We start from the raw sequence: 18,611 nt of genomic DNA on the forward strand, positions 1-18,611 counted from the left end.
TTTTTCACTATCTCCTTTAGTTCCGATCCTGCAATTTCTCTCTCTAGTTGCTCTAACTCTTGTTGTAACTTGAGACCTTTCTTCTCCGCATTCTTAATCAATATGCGCATCATATTAAATGAGGCATTACAGAGATCTCCCTCCCAATCCTTGAGGGACTCCTGATCGAGGTCCTCAGAGGCGGAAAAGATAAAAATTCTAAGACCTCTCGGGATTTTTTCATTCTCCATGTATTTTTCCAGAGTGGTGCCGTCCCACCACCTGGACATTTCTTGTTTTTTCAGTTTCTCTAGTATTTGAAACTTAATCTCAAAGCCCTCTGTTTTGGGAGTACTAGTTGTTGATCCTCCTGCTATAGTGATGGAGGAAAACAGGTCCTTAGCTAATTCCTGTCTTCTGTCCTTGAAGTCTTTAAACCCATTCTGAACCAAAAAGTGAACATATTCATAGTAAGACTGGACACAGTAAAACGAATCGCACACTATAAGTTTGGGGAATTCCCGTTCAGTTTGCATGAATTCTTTTTTTTTTTTACTCTTCTTTATTGCTTTTACTAACACAATTACGTGAAGCACCATCAAACAATGATTACAGTGCAATTAGACAATCAAAAAGGAAGCGCATATTACACAAAGCACATCCTGATTTATAGAAGGGAAATGAACTGATAGCTTGTTTAGGCAGGTCTTTATCAACTCTGCCTCTACTGACCCTTAGGGGCTATTTACTATGGCTAGTTCTAGTAAGGCTGGTGCAGCGCAGCAGATTTTCCTAGCTGGGATGTATCTGATTTGCCCTCTAAATCGTGGCTATAAACGTTGACTCCCCCCATCTTTTAAGATGACCAGTAGTAACCAACGGAGCCTGGTCACTTCCTTCAAAAGGCTTCTTCTCAGATGGGTGCTGTTGGTGGTAATGGCAATAAAGTGTGAACTCTAAGTGAGATAGTCTACCACTAACTTTCCTTGAGATGGAGGTATATCTGTAATGAAGTCCATGGATATTTGTGACCATGGCTGTTGGGGTATAGGTAATAGTTGTAATAACCCTACAGACTTGCTTTGAGGTATCTTAGCTTGAGCACATACTGATATTGATTGTACATTTTGGTCAATTTCCTCATTCCAGGATGTCCAGCTATTAAGTACTTGTAGGAAAGGCATCCTTTTTGCCCTGATCACCCACATTTATTGACAAATACTAGTGGTTATTGACTATAAAAGTACCATGGGCTCTGCTAACCTGGCGGGTGCTCTGTCCTTAAAAGGTATATGACAAATGGTGTAATTATAATTGGCCAACAACCTACCTGTAAGTCCCAAGAATATGATAGGGCATGTAGGTTTAGAGACCCCAGCGGATTTAATGCACTTAAGTGTGCACTGATGCGGTGTCTGGTTTCGTTTTAAAGCCAGGCCTGCCTTGCAGGCTGGTTTTAAAATAAAACTGTGTTTAAATTCGACTTTCGAATTAAAAGTACTTCTAAAGTCCAAAACTACCTTTTTATTACATATAAGGCACCCCTAAGGTCTGGCCTGGTTGCCCCCAGGATAGGTTGCATGAAAAGAATATAAAGCAAACTCTGGTAAGTACTTCATTTAATGTGCCCCGTCAAGGCAGCTCCCAGGCAGCAACTTCTGAAACAGTACATTCCATGTTCCACGCAGGGGGCTAGACAACAAGAACATTCCAATGTGTCCCGTCAAGGCAGCTCCTAGGCAGCAACTGACGAAACAGTACATTCCATTTCCATGTTCCACGCAGGGAACTAGACAACAAGAACATTCCAATACAAATCTCCAACAGTGCATTGTTATGAAATGCAGGGGCAGTATAAAATGTTTTATTAGCCCTGGTTGGGGCAAAACAGGCAACATCGTTCTTCCCCATTGTAGTGCTGGTAGCTCCATTGTCAGCTTGTACCAAATTGCGGTAAAACTGTGTCTGTCGGACAACATAAACGTTGGAATGGTGCGAGTCTGATTCCCCACACCCCTCCAGAGATGTTGCCCTATAGTCCTGCTATCTCACAGTACACCATCCGAATCCCTAACCTTGAAGGACAACAAATGTGTGTGCAACCTCAGAACATGACCATCATGATCCGCCAAAGAAATTGGGGTAAAAGATCTAGAACCTTTCTGGTTGGATTCTCGTGCATACCCAATGAAGTACTCAAGAAATACTCAGCGAGTCTTTACAATATTTATTGAAGTGTTGTGATTCTTGCATAAAATATGTGTGCTGTGATTGAGTAGAATGAAACAGATTAGCATAATTAGCGTTAGAAGAACAGTGAAAAGAATGAACATTTCCCCCATTGTCCTAAAACAGTGTATATTTGCAAGCATATAAGTACTTTGCATACGTGTACTCCTAACAAGCGTTCCCCAACCTAGTCTTGCCTAGGGTGGGTCATCTGTGAAATTCCTGCCGGGTGGACTAACTCCCCGTTACTTGTGGGTGTGTGTCATCAGGTTGTCCGTCTTGGTGAAGAGCTGGACATCCCTCCTCTTGGTACACTGGCATCAGCTGAGCTTGAATTTCTACATGTGGTAACCCTGCACTGTCAGCTGAGGAATAAGAAAGTGGCCCTGTTGCAACCCCTGTTTAGGATGTAATTGTTTATTCTAGTTGGATTGGGTCTTCGTCTTTCACACAATAACATAAATAGCATTTGCACACTGAACTTTATCCCTTGTACTAAATGTTCAAGGTATTGTCATAGAGTGTGAATGTATGTCAAAAGTCACCGTGTGCAAAGGAGAAGACAACTTAAGAAACATGAGCATGTAAATGGCGGTGTTTCTCCTAGGCCTATCCTGACCATGTGACACCCACTCCTTGGACGGAAGTTGAGAAAGCTATCCCTAGATAAATGCTAAAATATGTGGGTCAGTCAATATAAAGGAACCCTACTAAAATCTAAAAAAGTATCATGCTTCTTTCAACATGGAGTATACTGAAAGCCATTAAAATCGTTGAAATGATAAAAGCAGATGTAAAACAATTTAAAAAGCTATTTAGCATAAAAATTGAAACCTGAATTAAAAATTGTCCCATGACTCGAAACTGCCAGATGGTTTGTGTTTCAAGAGGTTCCCACCCACCGCAGACGATGTTCCCAGAGGCACCCATCAAATCCGATCCATGGAGCAAACATGTTCCCATCCATCTACTTCCGCAGCCGCCAAAGGAGGAAAAGCCAGTGTGAGATCTACAGAAGCTGAGCCAAGATCCAGGAGGGCACATAGAATGCGATTAAAAGCAATGGCAAGCGGAAGGCACAACAGTTCAATTGGGCCATTAATCGGCTAACCAGTAGGTCAACGTCCAAAGACTGAACCAGTTGCATAACTAGGCATAAATCCAGGGCACATCCGAAAGTGCACAGAAGACAATACGGGATGCATACAGTGTAGCCACATAGGTTGAAAGGACAAGAACCAATATTTGTTTAGGAAGGGTGTGTCAAAACACTGTCTTGCATTCATGACAAAGTAGCATTTGTGGAAGTGCTCGTTCCATTTGGCGTCTTAATGGCACATCCATTGCAGAGCTGAGAAAGTAAAATCAAAGTCCCGACAATTAGGAACAGGACCAGCGGAAGACCTCCGAAAATGCTTCTAAGCATGGAGTGTATAAATGATGGAATAACTCTGAAGACTGTCTGGAAGGTACTAACCAAGCCAGAGCCTACTTTCGTAAACAGTACGCTACTCCTGTTGTACTAGACATTTAAAAAAAGTGATACACAAGCTCCCCAAAATGTAATGGGGAATTAGTGTGAAGTAGCCACTATATCTCAGAGGAGGACCTTGCAACTTGAAGGTCAAATGTCTCCTTTGCAGATGTTAAGGCCGCATCCTTCTGGAACATTAAGGCTCTCAGTCTGCTCAGAGCATTAAAGTGCAAGTTTGAAAGCTTTATCGAAGGCCAAAGTGTTGCCTCCCAAACTCTGCGGGCAAGTGGAAACAATACTTGTGTGCAAAAAGTCATAACTGCAGAAACCTTCACCAGATAGGTTTTCCCTGGTTTCATTCTGCAGCAGCCTTGATCATTCAACATCAAATAACTACAATTTGAGAGCAATGTGAAAGCTGGCACATCACAGGAGCTGGAGAGCCGTTCAGATAGCAGGATAAATTTGCCATTGGCGCATTACTTGCGCCATGAAGCAAAGCTTCTCTGCACACCAAGGAATGTCCTAAAGTATTCTCGCAATCTGACCCGCTAAGAAAGACCTCAGTTTCACCATTTTTACACAATATCTAAATAGTAAATTCCATGGCTCGTGCGCATATCTTTCTCCTAGCACTTCATATCTGCCTTCCTGATGGTATTGCAAACAGTATTGAACGTGGAATGTTGATACCGGCAGAGAAATAAACCTGTGGATTATCCAATCCACTAAAGGCGTTTCTGCAATTGTAAATGGTAGTTTCTTTGGCTTCTCTATGTGTAACATAGTGTATGTTGCGTCCTTCCTTGCCATGATTGTCTGCTGTTTTGTGAGATTGTAAGGTAAAATAAAGCTTGTGGCATTAAGGGGTCGCCATGGTACGCAACCCAAACAAAGTGTCTGCAGAGTAATTGATCTAAGCTGCCACTGCCCATATTGTAAAGAGGACATTTCATTCTGGATGTCTATCGCAGATGACACAATGTTATATCCTAGTGTATTCACTAGTTATACCCTTATCTGCTTTCGCAAGAGCCCTTTCTAAATTTGCTCTGTCAATCTAGTGCAGTCTTCAGCAGCCTCCTGCTGGGAAACCGTCCTCACTTCCGTTGTATATTGCATGCAAGAAGAGCATTTGACGTGGTTTTCAAGTTCCTAGTAGAAAGTCCTGTATTCCCATTTCATCAGAAAGAAGGGACAAGTGTTACTTCACATGTTTTAATTTAGTAAGTATATAAGTTATATACTCACTAAATTAAAACATGCCTATCTTTGCCCAATTGAATTGTCCTCAATGGTTTTCAGGCTTGACTTGGTGCTTGGTTTTGTGCTCTCCATGCGTCTGTAAAGAATCTTTTTGTTCCAAGTCTTTTCATCTTAAAAACTGAATTAAGTCAGCAAAAAGTCTTGTATAAATCTGAATGTGAATTAAACATTCTGGATATTCTTCAAAGATTCTACACTGGTAACCTATGGGATCCATGATGGGGGGTGAAGGGGCAGAATACAGATTATATTAGGTGCAAAGAGGCTTTCTTTATTTCTTTCCAAATGAAGTTCAGTATCCTGAAGGACTGTTAAACCTGACAACCTTGGCATGGTATTTCATTTAACCCTCCTGTTTTGCTGAATTTATTTTTTTTGCCATTAGGACTCTGGGCACTGTAACACTGCTAACCAGTGCTAAAGTGCATGTTATCGCTTTTTCAAACTCAGTAAAATTGGCCTACACCTAAGTGGCACATTTAATTTACTTGTATCGGATCCGAAAACCCCAGCTAAGAAACCATCGGCGCCGAAGCATTCGGAGCTGAAACACACGGAGAAGCCCAAGTCATCAAAAAAACATGTTTTCGGTGATCCAATTGACAAGCCGGATCGGAAACAAAAAATCCTGGTTGTACACCCAAAGACTGGACATATCACCACTAAAGTGATTTTAAAAAGGTGCTACTACAGAAGAAGAATACCACATACCTTTGAAGAAGAGAACAGTTGGGACAAATCCCTCTCCTCCTCATCTTCCTCTTCCTTCACCTTCTCTACCTCAGACTATACCTGTGCCAACTTCACCTGAGCACTCACCACCACACACACCTGACAATCAGGGTGATGGCGATGTGGATAACAATGATGACGATCAGCCTAGGGACGTGTGGGATGACTATAATACTGATTCTCCCACTGATAGCGACTCGGACATATATCCTACCAAACCCTCCCCACCAGATGACAGTGTAGGGTTGGTAGAGTTATCAAGTAGGGCTGCTACTTACCATGGAGTCCCACTACACAAAGAATCCCTCGAGGGGGATTTCCTTTTTGAGACTCTACAAAACACACAAAAATCTACACACGTTACCCATGTTGAAAGGCACGACCAGTCATGTAGAGGCCATTTTTAAGGATCTTGTTAGAGCACGTATCCTTACCCCGAGGGTAGATAAAAAATACAAGCCTGCCCCATCAGATCCAGCATACATAAAAGGTCAACTACCATTAGATTCACTTGTAGTTTCTAATGCACGGAAGAGGGCAAACTCCCAGACTACTGGAGATGCACCACCACCAGATAAAGAGTCGAAACTCCTTGATGCTTCAGGGAAAAGGATAGCTACCCAGGCTGCTAACTTCTGGCAAATTTCCAATACACAAGCATTATTAGCACGATATCACCGCGCACACTGGGAGGAAATGGAGCAACTCATCCAGTTTCTCCCTCAAGAACACAAATCAAAGGCGCAAGGCCTGGTTCGTGAGTGGCCGTTGATTTCTAACAAGCAAATTAGGTGCTCACTAGATGCTGCTGATGCGTCTGCCAGAGCTGTAAACACTAGTTTTCTTTTAAGAATACATGCTTGGCTGCGTATATCAGGATTTAAACCAGAGGTTCAAACTTCCATTTTAAACACACCCTTTGACAAGGAACGCCTTTTTGGACCTGTGGTAGACACTTCTTTGGGTAAAATGAAGAAAGATACTGAAGTGGCTAAACCCATGGGAGCACTTCAGTGTCCACAAGGGCATGGTTCCTTTTGTCTCTCCTTTTATAGGGCAGGATCTAAAACTATTTCCTCAGACACTGTGTCCACCTATAAGGGCAATAACCAGCCCTCAGGTTCCAAGGGTTTCTATCGAGGCAATTACAGAGGAAACAACGGCAAAGGCAGAGGTAGAGGTTCCAAAACACGTACCTCGCCATCCAACACAAAACAGTGGCTTGCCCATAGTTCCCCCCGATCACTTAACACCTGAAGGGGGAAGACTGTCACAATTTCTACCAAAGTGGCAGTCAATTACAACAGACAAATGGGTTCTCCAAATTATCCGTTCTGGTTACTGCCTGGGGTTCATCAACACTCCTCCAAACATTCCCCCAAGGTCGCACAGCCCTCCACCAGATCACACACTACCAATTCAAAGTGCGCCCATTCGGAGTCACCACTGCCCCCAGAGTCTTCACAAAATGTCTGGCGGTAGTAGCTGCGCATCTCAGTAGACAAAACATACATGTCTTTCCCTATCTAAACGACTGGCTCATCAAAGCCAGCACATAACAGCAATGTCGCAAGCACACTTCACTAACCATTCAGCTGCTTCAACAGCTAGGGTTCTCCGTCAATGTGTTAAAATCACATCTTCAACCAAACAAAGTTCAAGATTACCTAGGAGCTACTCTAGATACTCCGAAAGCTCTAGCGTATCCCAATGCAACCAGAATTTGAATTATTAAAGTGCTCATTCTCAAATTTCAACCCACTCAGTCACTTCCAGCTTGAGTGTTTATGCAACTGCTGGGAATGATGGCATCTTGCATCATGATCGTTTCCCATGCCAGGCTACACATGCGTCAACTTCAAGAGTGTTTAGCCAGTCAGTGGAACCAATCTCAAGGTCTATTAACTGATCTAGTGTTGGTAAACAGCCGAACTCATCGCTCTCTGCAGTGGTGGAACACATCAAAAGGGGGGCCGTTCATAGACATGATTCCACAGACAGTGTTACCAGTGGACACATCCCTTACTGGCTGGAGAGCTCATCTTCAACAACACACAGTGCAAAGATTGTGGAGTCGCCAGCAAAAGATGCTCCACATCAATCACTTACAGCAGCTCATGGTAATCTTTCTAGCTCTCAAAGCCTTTGAAGATCACCTGTCTGGCAAAGCTGTGTTAGTCCGAACCGACAACATGACAGCTATGTATTACATACAAAAACAGGGGGGCGACGCACTCTCTCCAACTGTCCCATTTAGCCCAGGACATATGGAAGTGGGCTATTTATCACAACATTTATCTCCTAAAGGAACACCTCCCAGGAGTCAACAATCCGATTGCGGTCCTCCTCAGCAGATAGAGGCATCAAATACACGAGTGGGAACTTCACCCTCAAGTTCTCCAACCATACTTCCAAGCTTGGGGAGTCCCTCACATAGACGTGTTCGCAACACCCGAAAACGCAAAATGCTAAAGCTTCGCCTACAGGTATCCACACCCTTTGTCCAAAGGCAAAGCTCTTTGGATGAACTGGCCAGGGAAATTTGCTTACGCTTTTCCGCCTCTCCCACTCGTTCAATCAGTCGTTTGCAAACATCTCTCACGCTAATACTAGTAGCTCCAACATGGGCATGTTAACCTTGGTTTACAACCCTGTTGGAACTCTCTCTGGTACCACACCAAAAATTACATTTGTCTCCCAGTCTCCTCACACAGAGCCATGGAGAAATCAAACACCCAGATCCCAAACAGCTGAACCTTGCGATCTGGCTCCTGAAGTCATAGAGTTTATCTCAACCTTCCACCAGACTGTATGAACATTATTAGAGGCCAGAAAGCCTACCACGAGTGACTGCTATGCAGCCAAATGGAAAAGTGTTGTCATCTATTGCAATAACAATCACAGCAACCCCCTTGATGCTTCCATACAGAACATACTGTGCTACCTATGACATTTGCAGCAGTAAGCATTGGCCTATACATCCATCAGACTGCATCTTGCTGCCATAGCAGCTTACCTTCAAAATAGGCAGCATGTATCGCTATTTCGAGTGCCTGTCTTCAAAGCTTTCATGGAAGGGCTAAAAAGGGTAATACCACCAAGACTTCCACCTGCCCCAGTGTGGAATCCTAACATTGTCCTCACAAGGTTAATGGGTCCACCTTTTGAACCCATGCACAAATGTGAACTTCAGTTCCTCACTTGGAAAACAGCTTTCCTCATTGCAATCACTTCATTGAGGAGAGTGGGTGAACTACAGGCATTAACCATAGAATAACCCTTTTTCCAGTTACACAAAGATAAAGTAGTTCTTTACACCGACCCCAAATTCCTACATAAGGTTGTATCTGCATTTCACATCAATCAGTTGGTTGAATTACCTGTGTACTTCCCTCAACCTGACTGTTGCAGAAGGAGCTCTACATACCTTAGATGTCAGAAGAGCTCTTTTGTATTACACTGGATGAACAAAATCATTTCATAAAACCAAACAGCTTTTGCACCACCTCACAAGGGCAACCCTACCTCCAAATCAGGTATTGCTAGGTGGATTGTTAAAAGTATACAGATTTGTTATGCAAAAGCCAAAAGGACTCTAACAGTACCCTCTAGAGCACATTCCACTCGCAAGCTGAGGGCTACTATGGCTTTCTTAGGGAATATCCCTATTGCTGATATCTGCAAAGATGCAACATGGTGTACACCACACACATTCGCCAAACACTACTGTGTAGATGTGTTAGCAAGACAACAAGCTAATGTGGGCCAAGCAGTACTTAAAATGTTATTCCAGACAACTCAACCAGTTACAGGATAGCCACTGCTTCGGGAAGACTGCTGTATAGTCTATGCCAAGCATGTGATCTACAGCTCACATGCCTCGAACGGAAAATGCTACTTACCCAGTATGCATCTGTTCTTTGCATGTAGAGCTGTAGAATCTCATGCACCCACCCACCTCCTGGGTACCTGTAATTGCTCTAGTTCTCTGTTTACTATACATACTTACGCATGGACATCTCTATTCTTTACTACCAGTCCATTCTCCTACCCTCTGCGGAAAACAATCTATCACCTAAGGGAGGAGTCCCTTACCTTGTGACTAGGAAAACTTCTTCCAAGAAAAACAAAGTGCAAACATCCGGACCCTACACTAGATGGCGATCTTATGTAAAGCAAGAGATTCTACAGCTCTACATGCCAAGAACAGATGCATACTGGGTAAGTAGCATTTTCCTTATTTGCCCAAGAGCATTTCAAAAGTTGCTGCTTGAATGAAGCAGAAGCACATTGGTAATTTTGATTTGAAGAGGAGGCTTTAGCTGTTTTCTTGGGTATGGACTTCGAGCCTTACATTGCTAAGTTAAAGACTGGGCAGACTGTGGTATTCTGTGTTCCTATACGCAAGTGCAACTTCAGAAAAAGGCGATTAAGGGAAAAGCGCAGGCAATTAACTACGCATTCTCATCATTGGCAAGATCCATCCGAGGCCACGACCTGAAACCCATGAGAACCGTAATGAAGGCCAAACTGATACCAATCCTTGCGTGTGGATCAGAGATAATGTTAGGTACTGAGGCTACACTACTCGACAAACTAGTGTTAAGAAATTACAAAAAAAAACTTCCGGCTACCCAGATTGGCTTCACCTGCGCAAGTTTGTTTGAAATGTTCATTATCAAAACAATCACTCACCAGATCTGCGGCATTTGTAAAGCTCTGCTACAAATTGCGTGCAGCTGCCGATGATACGCTGGCTAATCGAGTTTGGTGTGAAATCAATTTACAACGGGAGAATGATGCCTATAAGAAATATCTCGAACAGCATCAGCATGCTAGAATCGGGTGATCTATGGATATCTGATATATCAGGGCAATCGTCCAAGAAAAAGGTAAATAAGTCGATTAAATTACAAAGTTGGACTACAGATAAAGAAAGGTTGACCAGCCGTCTACATAGGTGACTGGTGTTGAAATTATATTCAACCCCAAGGGAATCGCCACTTCTTTCAGCCCCTTACCACTGAAGGTCAAACAGACATTCCTGGCTCTCAGACTTGGTGAGATACCCACTCTAGACTTCATGCCTAAATGGAGGAAAAAGGCCCTAATTAAAGACAAGAGCCGCCGACTATGCCTTCAGGGGATCGAGACTCTACCGCACCTCATATGTATATGCCCAGTACTGGTTAATCAGTGAAGAAGCATATTAGGAAGAGAATTCATCGAACTGTTAATCAGGTCCTGCAGGACTGCTCTGACGGAGTCATTGGACCCAAGAAACATAATGTTGAATATTAGATTAGTGCAGTTCCTGGCTGTTTCTAAAAACCTGATAGAAGTATAGATTCAGTCCAGGTTGGATTTCGGGGGAATGGGCTGTAAAGTGATCGGATAAGCACCTAGTAGGTTCAGGCTTTTGTTGGCAGAAATTGATACAAGGCTTGGTCAATCCCGTCAAGCTTTGCAAATAATCGTGAATGGGTTAATTGATGTGTAAGAACGGGCTGCTAGGGAAAGCGATAGAAGCTGCTCCCTATCCCGTCAAGTTATGGAAATATTTGCCAAGCAAGTAGTTATGTTTTTGCACACTAGCACTTTATCCACTATGTAATCTTGCACACTGGCACTTTAACCGCATTATAGTCTTACACACTAGCACTTCATCTGTAGATTTATAACTAGCAGCATGTTCAAGTATATAAATCTCGCTAATCAGGGACAAACCTGGCTTATGAGGAATTACTTTAAAATTTGTAGGTAGGTGTTGTGACTGGTTTGCCTTATCCGATCCCTAATACCATTTTTACTTTTATAACTATGAAGGGCAGCAAATAATGAAACTGTCTTCCTCTTATGATATGCAACTGTTGCTCTGATGTATAAGTTTTATTTATTTTTTTAGTCCTTTTTAGCTAAAATCTTATAACATATGATTTTCGTAATGTTTATGGTTTTAAATGACTAATAAACTACTTTCATTCAAAGTCAAAAGTCTGTTAATGTTTCGTTTTAAAACAATCTGCTGGGCATGGTTAAGGCATGCGAACGTTTCTCACAGGTAGCAAGGTTGGCTGAGAAGCTTTTTCGGTTTGACAGATTTCCACAATCTTCAATCCTTGTCGTTTTCCTAATCCGTGTCTATTTTCTGATGTTTCCCTAACAAATTGAGTGTTTGAAGGAAAAGGACATAAGTGGGGAAAATACTGCTTGCGCTTTCCTTGCACACCTGTTTGTTGTTTTAAAACGAGCATCGAGGAACCCAATAAAGTGGAAACCTGATGTGGTTTAATCAATGGGCTAGTGCATCTCGTGTAGATAAAACAGATCCCTGCCATTGGAATTCTGAAAATGTTTTTGAAAAACGTGTTCTTCGAGATCGGTTATCAAAAGTGTGGATCCTAAACTGACATCCAGAGTATATGATGATATAATCTGTCTCATACCGTTCATTGTGTGTGCTTTAATGGCAAACTTTGACATGGCTTCTGGCATCCCTTGTGTAAATTTCTAAAAACGGCAATGTTACCTTCTCTTTTGTTTAGGTTTTTTTAGTACGGAAGATAATTGGCCCTGACGCTGACCAGTTTTATGCAATGAAAGTATTAAAAAAAGCGTCTTTAAAAGGTACGAATTTTAGAATATTTAATTTTTTAACATGTTTTGCTGTATCATGTTTGCAAAAAACATGAGGATAGTTTTAATTTTTAATTGTGACAAATTTTAAATGATTTAATTTGGTCTTACTTGGGAATTCATGATTATATTGCAACATGTTTACGACTCTTCTACTAAATATAGACTGGAGTACGTTTTTTAAAAATTGTATTAGTTTTGACCGTATTTGTATGGTATTTATATAGCGAAAACCTAGCCCAATGTAGCGAAGCGCCCTACAAAGACACAAGCAGGCACAGGTTCAGTCATTGTCTGATTGAGTGAGAAGATGAAGTCTGAGTGAGGATGGACCATATTCTTCATGCTGATTTATAGCACCTTAAAGCGTTGTTCCTTCAGCTCATTCCTAAATTTGAGCAGGGTTAGGAATGGATACAGTGATGTTTTTCCAGTTCCGAGGTGCATAAATGAAGAAGTACTGTTCGAATAAAACAGCAACAAAAACTATAGTTAACCCTTCAAACTATCAGTTGTTGAGCAGGATTAGCGTGAACTGCAAGATGCTAGAAGTCCAACGTGAATCATGTTTTCACTTAACAACTCTAAGTTTCAGTGAGCAACCTACCAATTCACTATCTAAAGTGTATGCGTATGCTACCATACTACCTATATTTATGTTTATGCAAACATACTATTTCTATTTATGTTAATAAACATAGGATCCCATTATTTTCAGATGGTCACCAGAGTGCCAGACGAATAGTCCTTATTCTTTATTCAAGACCCCGCAGTCCCCGACAGTGCAGAGGTGCCAGAAATACCAGAGCTTGAATCGCTGATCCTGGATGGATAAATTGTCCCCAGCACAGCACAGTTACAAGTTTTTCCTGCTGGAATGGAGAGTAGCATATGGGATCTGGCTTTACAGGACCTAATTCCGGCCATGTTCCCGTGCAGTTTTCCCCTGTGTTGAGCAGGTGGAATCTGAGTGTGTCATCACTAAGAGGATCGCTGAGCTCAGATTCGCATCTGGTTCAACTCATCATTGGTAGGGTGGTATCTTCCACTGAGATATCGCTTTGGCCGATTGCAGTTGGCTCTTTGGGGAAACGGGGCTCCTGACCTTCACCGTATAACCTCGAGAGCGATTTAGCATTTGCTTAAGAAAATGTCTGAACCAAATTGGTTGGGGTTGAATTTGGCCTCATAAATTACACAAGTATCGTGTGTAGAAATTGTCGCCTCTGAAAATGTGTAACTTACTTAAGAGTTGAGGGAATATCACTTCAATGCAAGGGGAATTCATGACCCTGGTGGCTCCCAGCGAGCAGTCTGGCTGATTTTTAAGAGTCTGACTTCTGCAGGATTTTAGTTCAAACAACTCGCCCCTCTGCCTTCTTGAAAGGTACACTCATGCAAACTAATTCTGAATAAAATCGTGTTCTGGCTGATTTAATAACTTCTATTCTTACACGAGGATACAAGCATTAATTTTTTAACCTTAATTCTCATGTTTTATGTTTTTTAACCGTTTTTTTTAAATTATTGTTTTTCAGTTCGAGATCGAGTTCGCACAAAGATGGAACGGGATATTCTGGTAGAAGTAAATCATCCTTTTATCGTCAAATTGCACTATGGTTAGTTTTTAAAAAAATGCTAGCTGCTTTGATATCCAGTTTTGACGCAAATCATCGTTAGTAACACTATAAAACAGTATTAAACCCAAACCTTGAAAAATAATGTTGCTCTTAACACGTTGTGATTCGCTACTATTTAGTTTTGCCTTTCGTTCTTTTAGTACTGATGGCCTTTAGAGAAAACAGGTTATGCGTTGCAATTTAAATGTTACTTATATTTCAAATCTGTGTGGCACTTTAATTAGAGAACTATGTAACGCGTTTTCAACAGTGGCCTGCATGTGACACCAATAACCGCGTTTGCATGCTAAGAAAATGAAGAACTTCTAAAACTCGTATTTGCTCGAAATACATTTCCGCTCTGGATGTAATTGTTGGTCTATAGTTCACTGCTTTCATTAAGCCTCACCACCTGCAAGCAGTTCCCATCACGAGTGAACGCCATGGAAAGGTGTTTGTAGTTGGGTGTGCAGGGTATGCAGCCTCTCCATTGTTTAGACAAGGTTACACTGTCTGTCTTAGGCGTTTCTTTAGAGGAACAGGAGTCCATGAAAGAAATAGCACGTTTGGAGACTAAGTGCCTTCTTTCGTTCACGGTTTCTGTCGGACATATCTGAAAAGGCCTCATCCAAATAAAGAACAGTTTTTAAGACCATCATTATGAGCGAGGGCCAGACCCCCTTCCACACATTGAGGGGACGTAGACCAGAGCCCGGTGGGCAATCCTTATTTTTAAGCTGAATTACTGCACTGAAGCTGCAGTGGGAAATTCAGACCTTCATTGTGGTGGAAGGTGAGTCCCTTTTCAGTGCTTCCGTATATTTTCTTGGGAGAGCGAATACAAAACCTATACAGGTTCCATAACCTTTTAAAAACCATGTAAAGGTCGACCACACCTTTTTAGGTATGTCGGGTATTGAAAGTTGAATGTTATGGTGGCATTATGTAATGTATTTCTTTTGTGGCTCTATCCAGCGCAGATGGTAACACAGGTTTCCGATCAATTTAAATCAGTAAACAATAATAATTCTTTGAATATGAACAGATATCGCCGTACTTAAGTAGCCTAAGTGTCAACCTCGAGCGGTGTTGCTTACAGATTTGCGCTGGGGTAACATTAAATCAATACATGTTGACAAAGTAACTGACTTAATTGCAAAGATATGCCACATGTTAGACAGACATGTCACCAGTTAAGCATTTAACATCATCAATGTATTTATGCTAGGCGTTGTATGTAGAGAAGTCTCATTTGTGAACACTGAGCAGTTCCATCGGTTTTGTTACAAAAAGGGTGAATAAGGCGAGGTTAGAGTTGGTATAGGGTTTACAGCATATCCTTCCTGAGACAGAAAAAAACACATTCCTTACTTTAAACCTGCCCTCAGTTATGAGTATTGTCGAACCCAGAAGGGACTTTCGACACTTAAAGTGCGATTTTTGAACGCTTATCTGTGGTTTGTTTAAAACAAAAAAGGCCGCAAAGCCCTCACCCAAAATAAGGGGGTGCTTCATCATAGGGGTTCGCTCTGGAGCATCACCTGCTTTTATGCTCTAGAACGTGGTTCTTGGCTTTGTGTGTAGTCATCCATATGTTTTTCAATTTACAAGGGCAATGGAGCAGATAAAGGAGGTTTTTGCTGTTACAGTTTGTATGTTTTTGTAACCCATGGGGTTTGAGGCACAAATCTAGAGTATTTTTGTGTTCTCTGTTAGAATGCACTATATATCCGGCAAGAGAAACGTCCCTTGATCGTGTGGAAGATCTCCTAGCTTATGTTGCTGACAGTCTGATATTGCTTCTTGAGTATTGTATGGATACTCTTTTACCTAATATTAGTTATTGTTATGAGTGCGAATGAAGGTTTCTCAAGTCTGTTTTCACTGAAGTTCAGATTATATTATTAGGTAGGACGCTTTAAAATGTATGAAGGGTCACACTGGTCTTACAGTCCTGAGGAATACCTCTGACTCCTTGAGGAGTTAAGAGGTCAGAAACATGATGGTCCATATGATAGACTAGATAATTGCACGGGTCCTGATATCCCATCTTGCGGAAGACCCCTATAATGTTAAAATATCTTAGGATATCAGCTGTATTAGCCTTCAATAACGCTCCAACAATCATCAAAAGTGTGGGTGTAGAGTCGACCCTGCAACATCTGTTTTTGTGAGGAATAATTTGCCACTTACTGTGGGTGAGTTGTTTGCATTAATTTTCAATCGAATCACCTATAGAGGTATAGCATTCGCACAAAATGATTGTCTGAAGTCCCTTCTGGTTTTGATGATAATTATAACTGAGGGCAGAGGTACAGTACTTTATCAGATTTTCTATACAGTTCCTTCGGTTAGCCAATATCAAGCACGCAACTGAGTTGTCCATGCTAACTTATCCTGGAGTGAAGACTGATTCTGGTCTTGTATTCTACTTCCAAAACGTTTAATCGCTAGAAGTTGTTTTAGCCCCTTTTTAAAGATGCTGTAGAATTGAGCAGAGTTCTGGTGGTATACAAGTAGATGTTTTGAGTACTTTACATGCAAGAGAAAGCGTTTTCTGTTTTTGGAAAATAACCAAATAAGGGATATCCAAGGAGATACTTTTTCCCTGTTTGTAAAACAGAGTACTGCGTGATAAACTTTCTGTGGGAACTGATTTTCAGCTATGGAACTGTTATTCTGCTGTGCATTAACCATGATACTTTCAGGAGCAATGTAACCCTGTGAAAAATCTGCTATATTAATGTAACATTTGTATTCCCAACCTTCTGGACTATACATCTTTGCAAACTTATCATTTAGATAATATGTGGACCCCCCCTCTTCCCATTCTGTACCTATTTATTTATTCAAAATTATGTTTGAATTCAATATCAAATATTTGTCTCGTAGAAATGCTGTTATCAACTACCACAGAATCACTTTAGCAGTTGGTCTGATTCCAGTAATACTGAAGTGTTATCCACCATTCGACGTACCATAGAAATAATACTTATAAAGAGGACATCTCCAAAGTACCTCAGTTGATACACGAGCATTGGGTTTGTGGAGAAACCTAGGGTCCTCTTATTTTTTTTTGGTGTGAAATGATCAGAACTATAACAACGTGTATTATTACACTATTTGTCAAAAGCTATGGCTGCTCTATGGTATGAACCTGGGTCAGTCCATGCACCAAAAATAATGGTCCACCCAGGACGCCCACAGTGAGAAACCTTTTTGAAAGTTATGGATACTGCAAACATTGTCTGAATACTATGTATGTGTCTTGGAGAATATTAAACTCCGGTCTGGCTTCAAGAAGTCCAAGACCACCCACCTTAGGTAATTATTCTTACTCTGTGTCAAGGAATGGGGCCATGCTGTTAAGTTGTAAGGGTCCTGGCTGTTTCAGTAGAGGGAATAGCTCCTTCACCTGTGGAGCCTTGCCTTTAGGCATCTGTTTCACCATGAAAGACAGCATGTAAAGGCAGGCTAGTGGCTATTTGTAGGATATGACCATCTTTAGCATGATTTCCACTCTCCCATGTCTTGCCCTGTTTTGTTGGCATTAGAAATCTGTTCACTTTACCGCTTCTAAATAGGAATAAAGTGGCTGTGTTTCCCACTTTAAACATGATCAAATTTGCTTATCCCTGATTGATGTAATTATCATGCCTACAAAATCCTAGTGTATGGTATTTAAAATGCAGCTACAACATGGAAGTTAAATGAAACCTGTGGACTGCAGCTCCTTTCGTGTTATGCACAAAGTGGGCCTTTAAAACATGGCTTTAGGCATGCCATGTGTAGGATGGCTAAAGGAACCTAAAAACCTGCTGGCAAACCTGTCCAAATAGCCCTTTCTGTTTGACAGGAAACCCTTCTTTTAAATATTAGTTTGTTAGCCATAAGTACACCTTGTTGCCTAATTTTTTTTAAAGTAGAACATGTGCAAAATTAAAGTTGACGTGTTTCTTCACTGACTATCCCCTTCCAAACATTTTTCACTCCCGGGACTTTAGATGGATATTAGAAAATGTCAAAGTACAGGTTATAAAATGTAATCTGTAACTTTTTATATGAAACTGCTAGAATTACATTTCAAAATTAATTTTTTATATTTGTTAAAAATGAAATTCGTTGGTGAAGAAAGATTTTGAATAAATATTTTGAAAAGTAACTTTTAGAAACTGACCTTTGCCTTGCCTGAAGCTTCTGGGGGCTAATTTGCATCAAACTGCCAGCACTTTCCCAGCCAGTTTTGATCCTTAAAGAGGTGTGAAAACTGCTTCCAGAGCAGAACAATGTCTTCGACCTAGTGATGGGGTGAGCTGCGTGCGAGCCTTCTGATTTCTTATCCACTCAAGAAGGACAGCTAGGGAGGTTCCTGGAATTTTGTAAACTTGAAAGGAATCGAGGTAAAGACTACCCATTCATAGTTAATCATAGTTTAGTGTAAGGATAGACAGGGGAGAGGGCAAGCCTTTGTTTCACAAACCCACACTAGCAAGACTAGCTTCAAACCTAGTGGGAGGGAAGCTACTCTCTGAACCAGTTTGAAGTGGATACAAGGAAGGAGACTGACCTTTTTTCTGGTCACATGTCTGGGTGGAAAAAAGGGCTTTGCACAAGGAAAGCAAGGCATCCTCCACAGGGCTCGACAAATCCACTCGCCCGCTCGCATTTGCGAGGGA

The 18,611-nt window shown here is 41.5% G+C and overlaps 1 protein-coding gene across 1 annotated transcript in view; it reads left to right on the forward strand.

Annotated features, from left to right (window-relative positions):
• RPS6KA6 (ribosomal protein S6 kinase A6) overlaps positions 1 to 18,611 on the forward strand; it is a 626,385-nt gene that overhangs the window by 162,341 nt on the left and 445,433 nt on the right. Inside the window, exons 4-5 of the mRNA XM_085607823.1 lie at positions 12,226 to 12,307; positions 13,855 to 13,935. Coding sequence (XP_085463949.1) covers positions 12,226 to 12,307; positions 13,855 to 13,935 — 163 coding nt within the window. The remainder of the gene's footprint in view (positions 1 to 12,225; positions 12,308 to 13,854; positions 13,936 to 18,611) is intronic.

Source organism: Triturus cristatus, chromosome 5_2 (genome assembly GCF_964204655.1).
Source record: "Triturus cristatus chromosome 5_2, aTriCri1.1, whole genome shotgun sequence".
Lineage (NCBI taxonomy): Eukaryota > Metazoa > Chordata > Amphibia > Caudata > Salamandridae > Triturus > Triturus cristatus.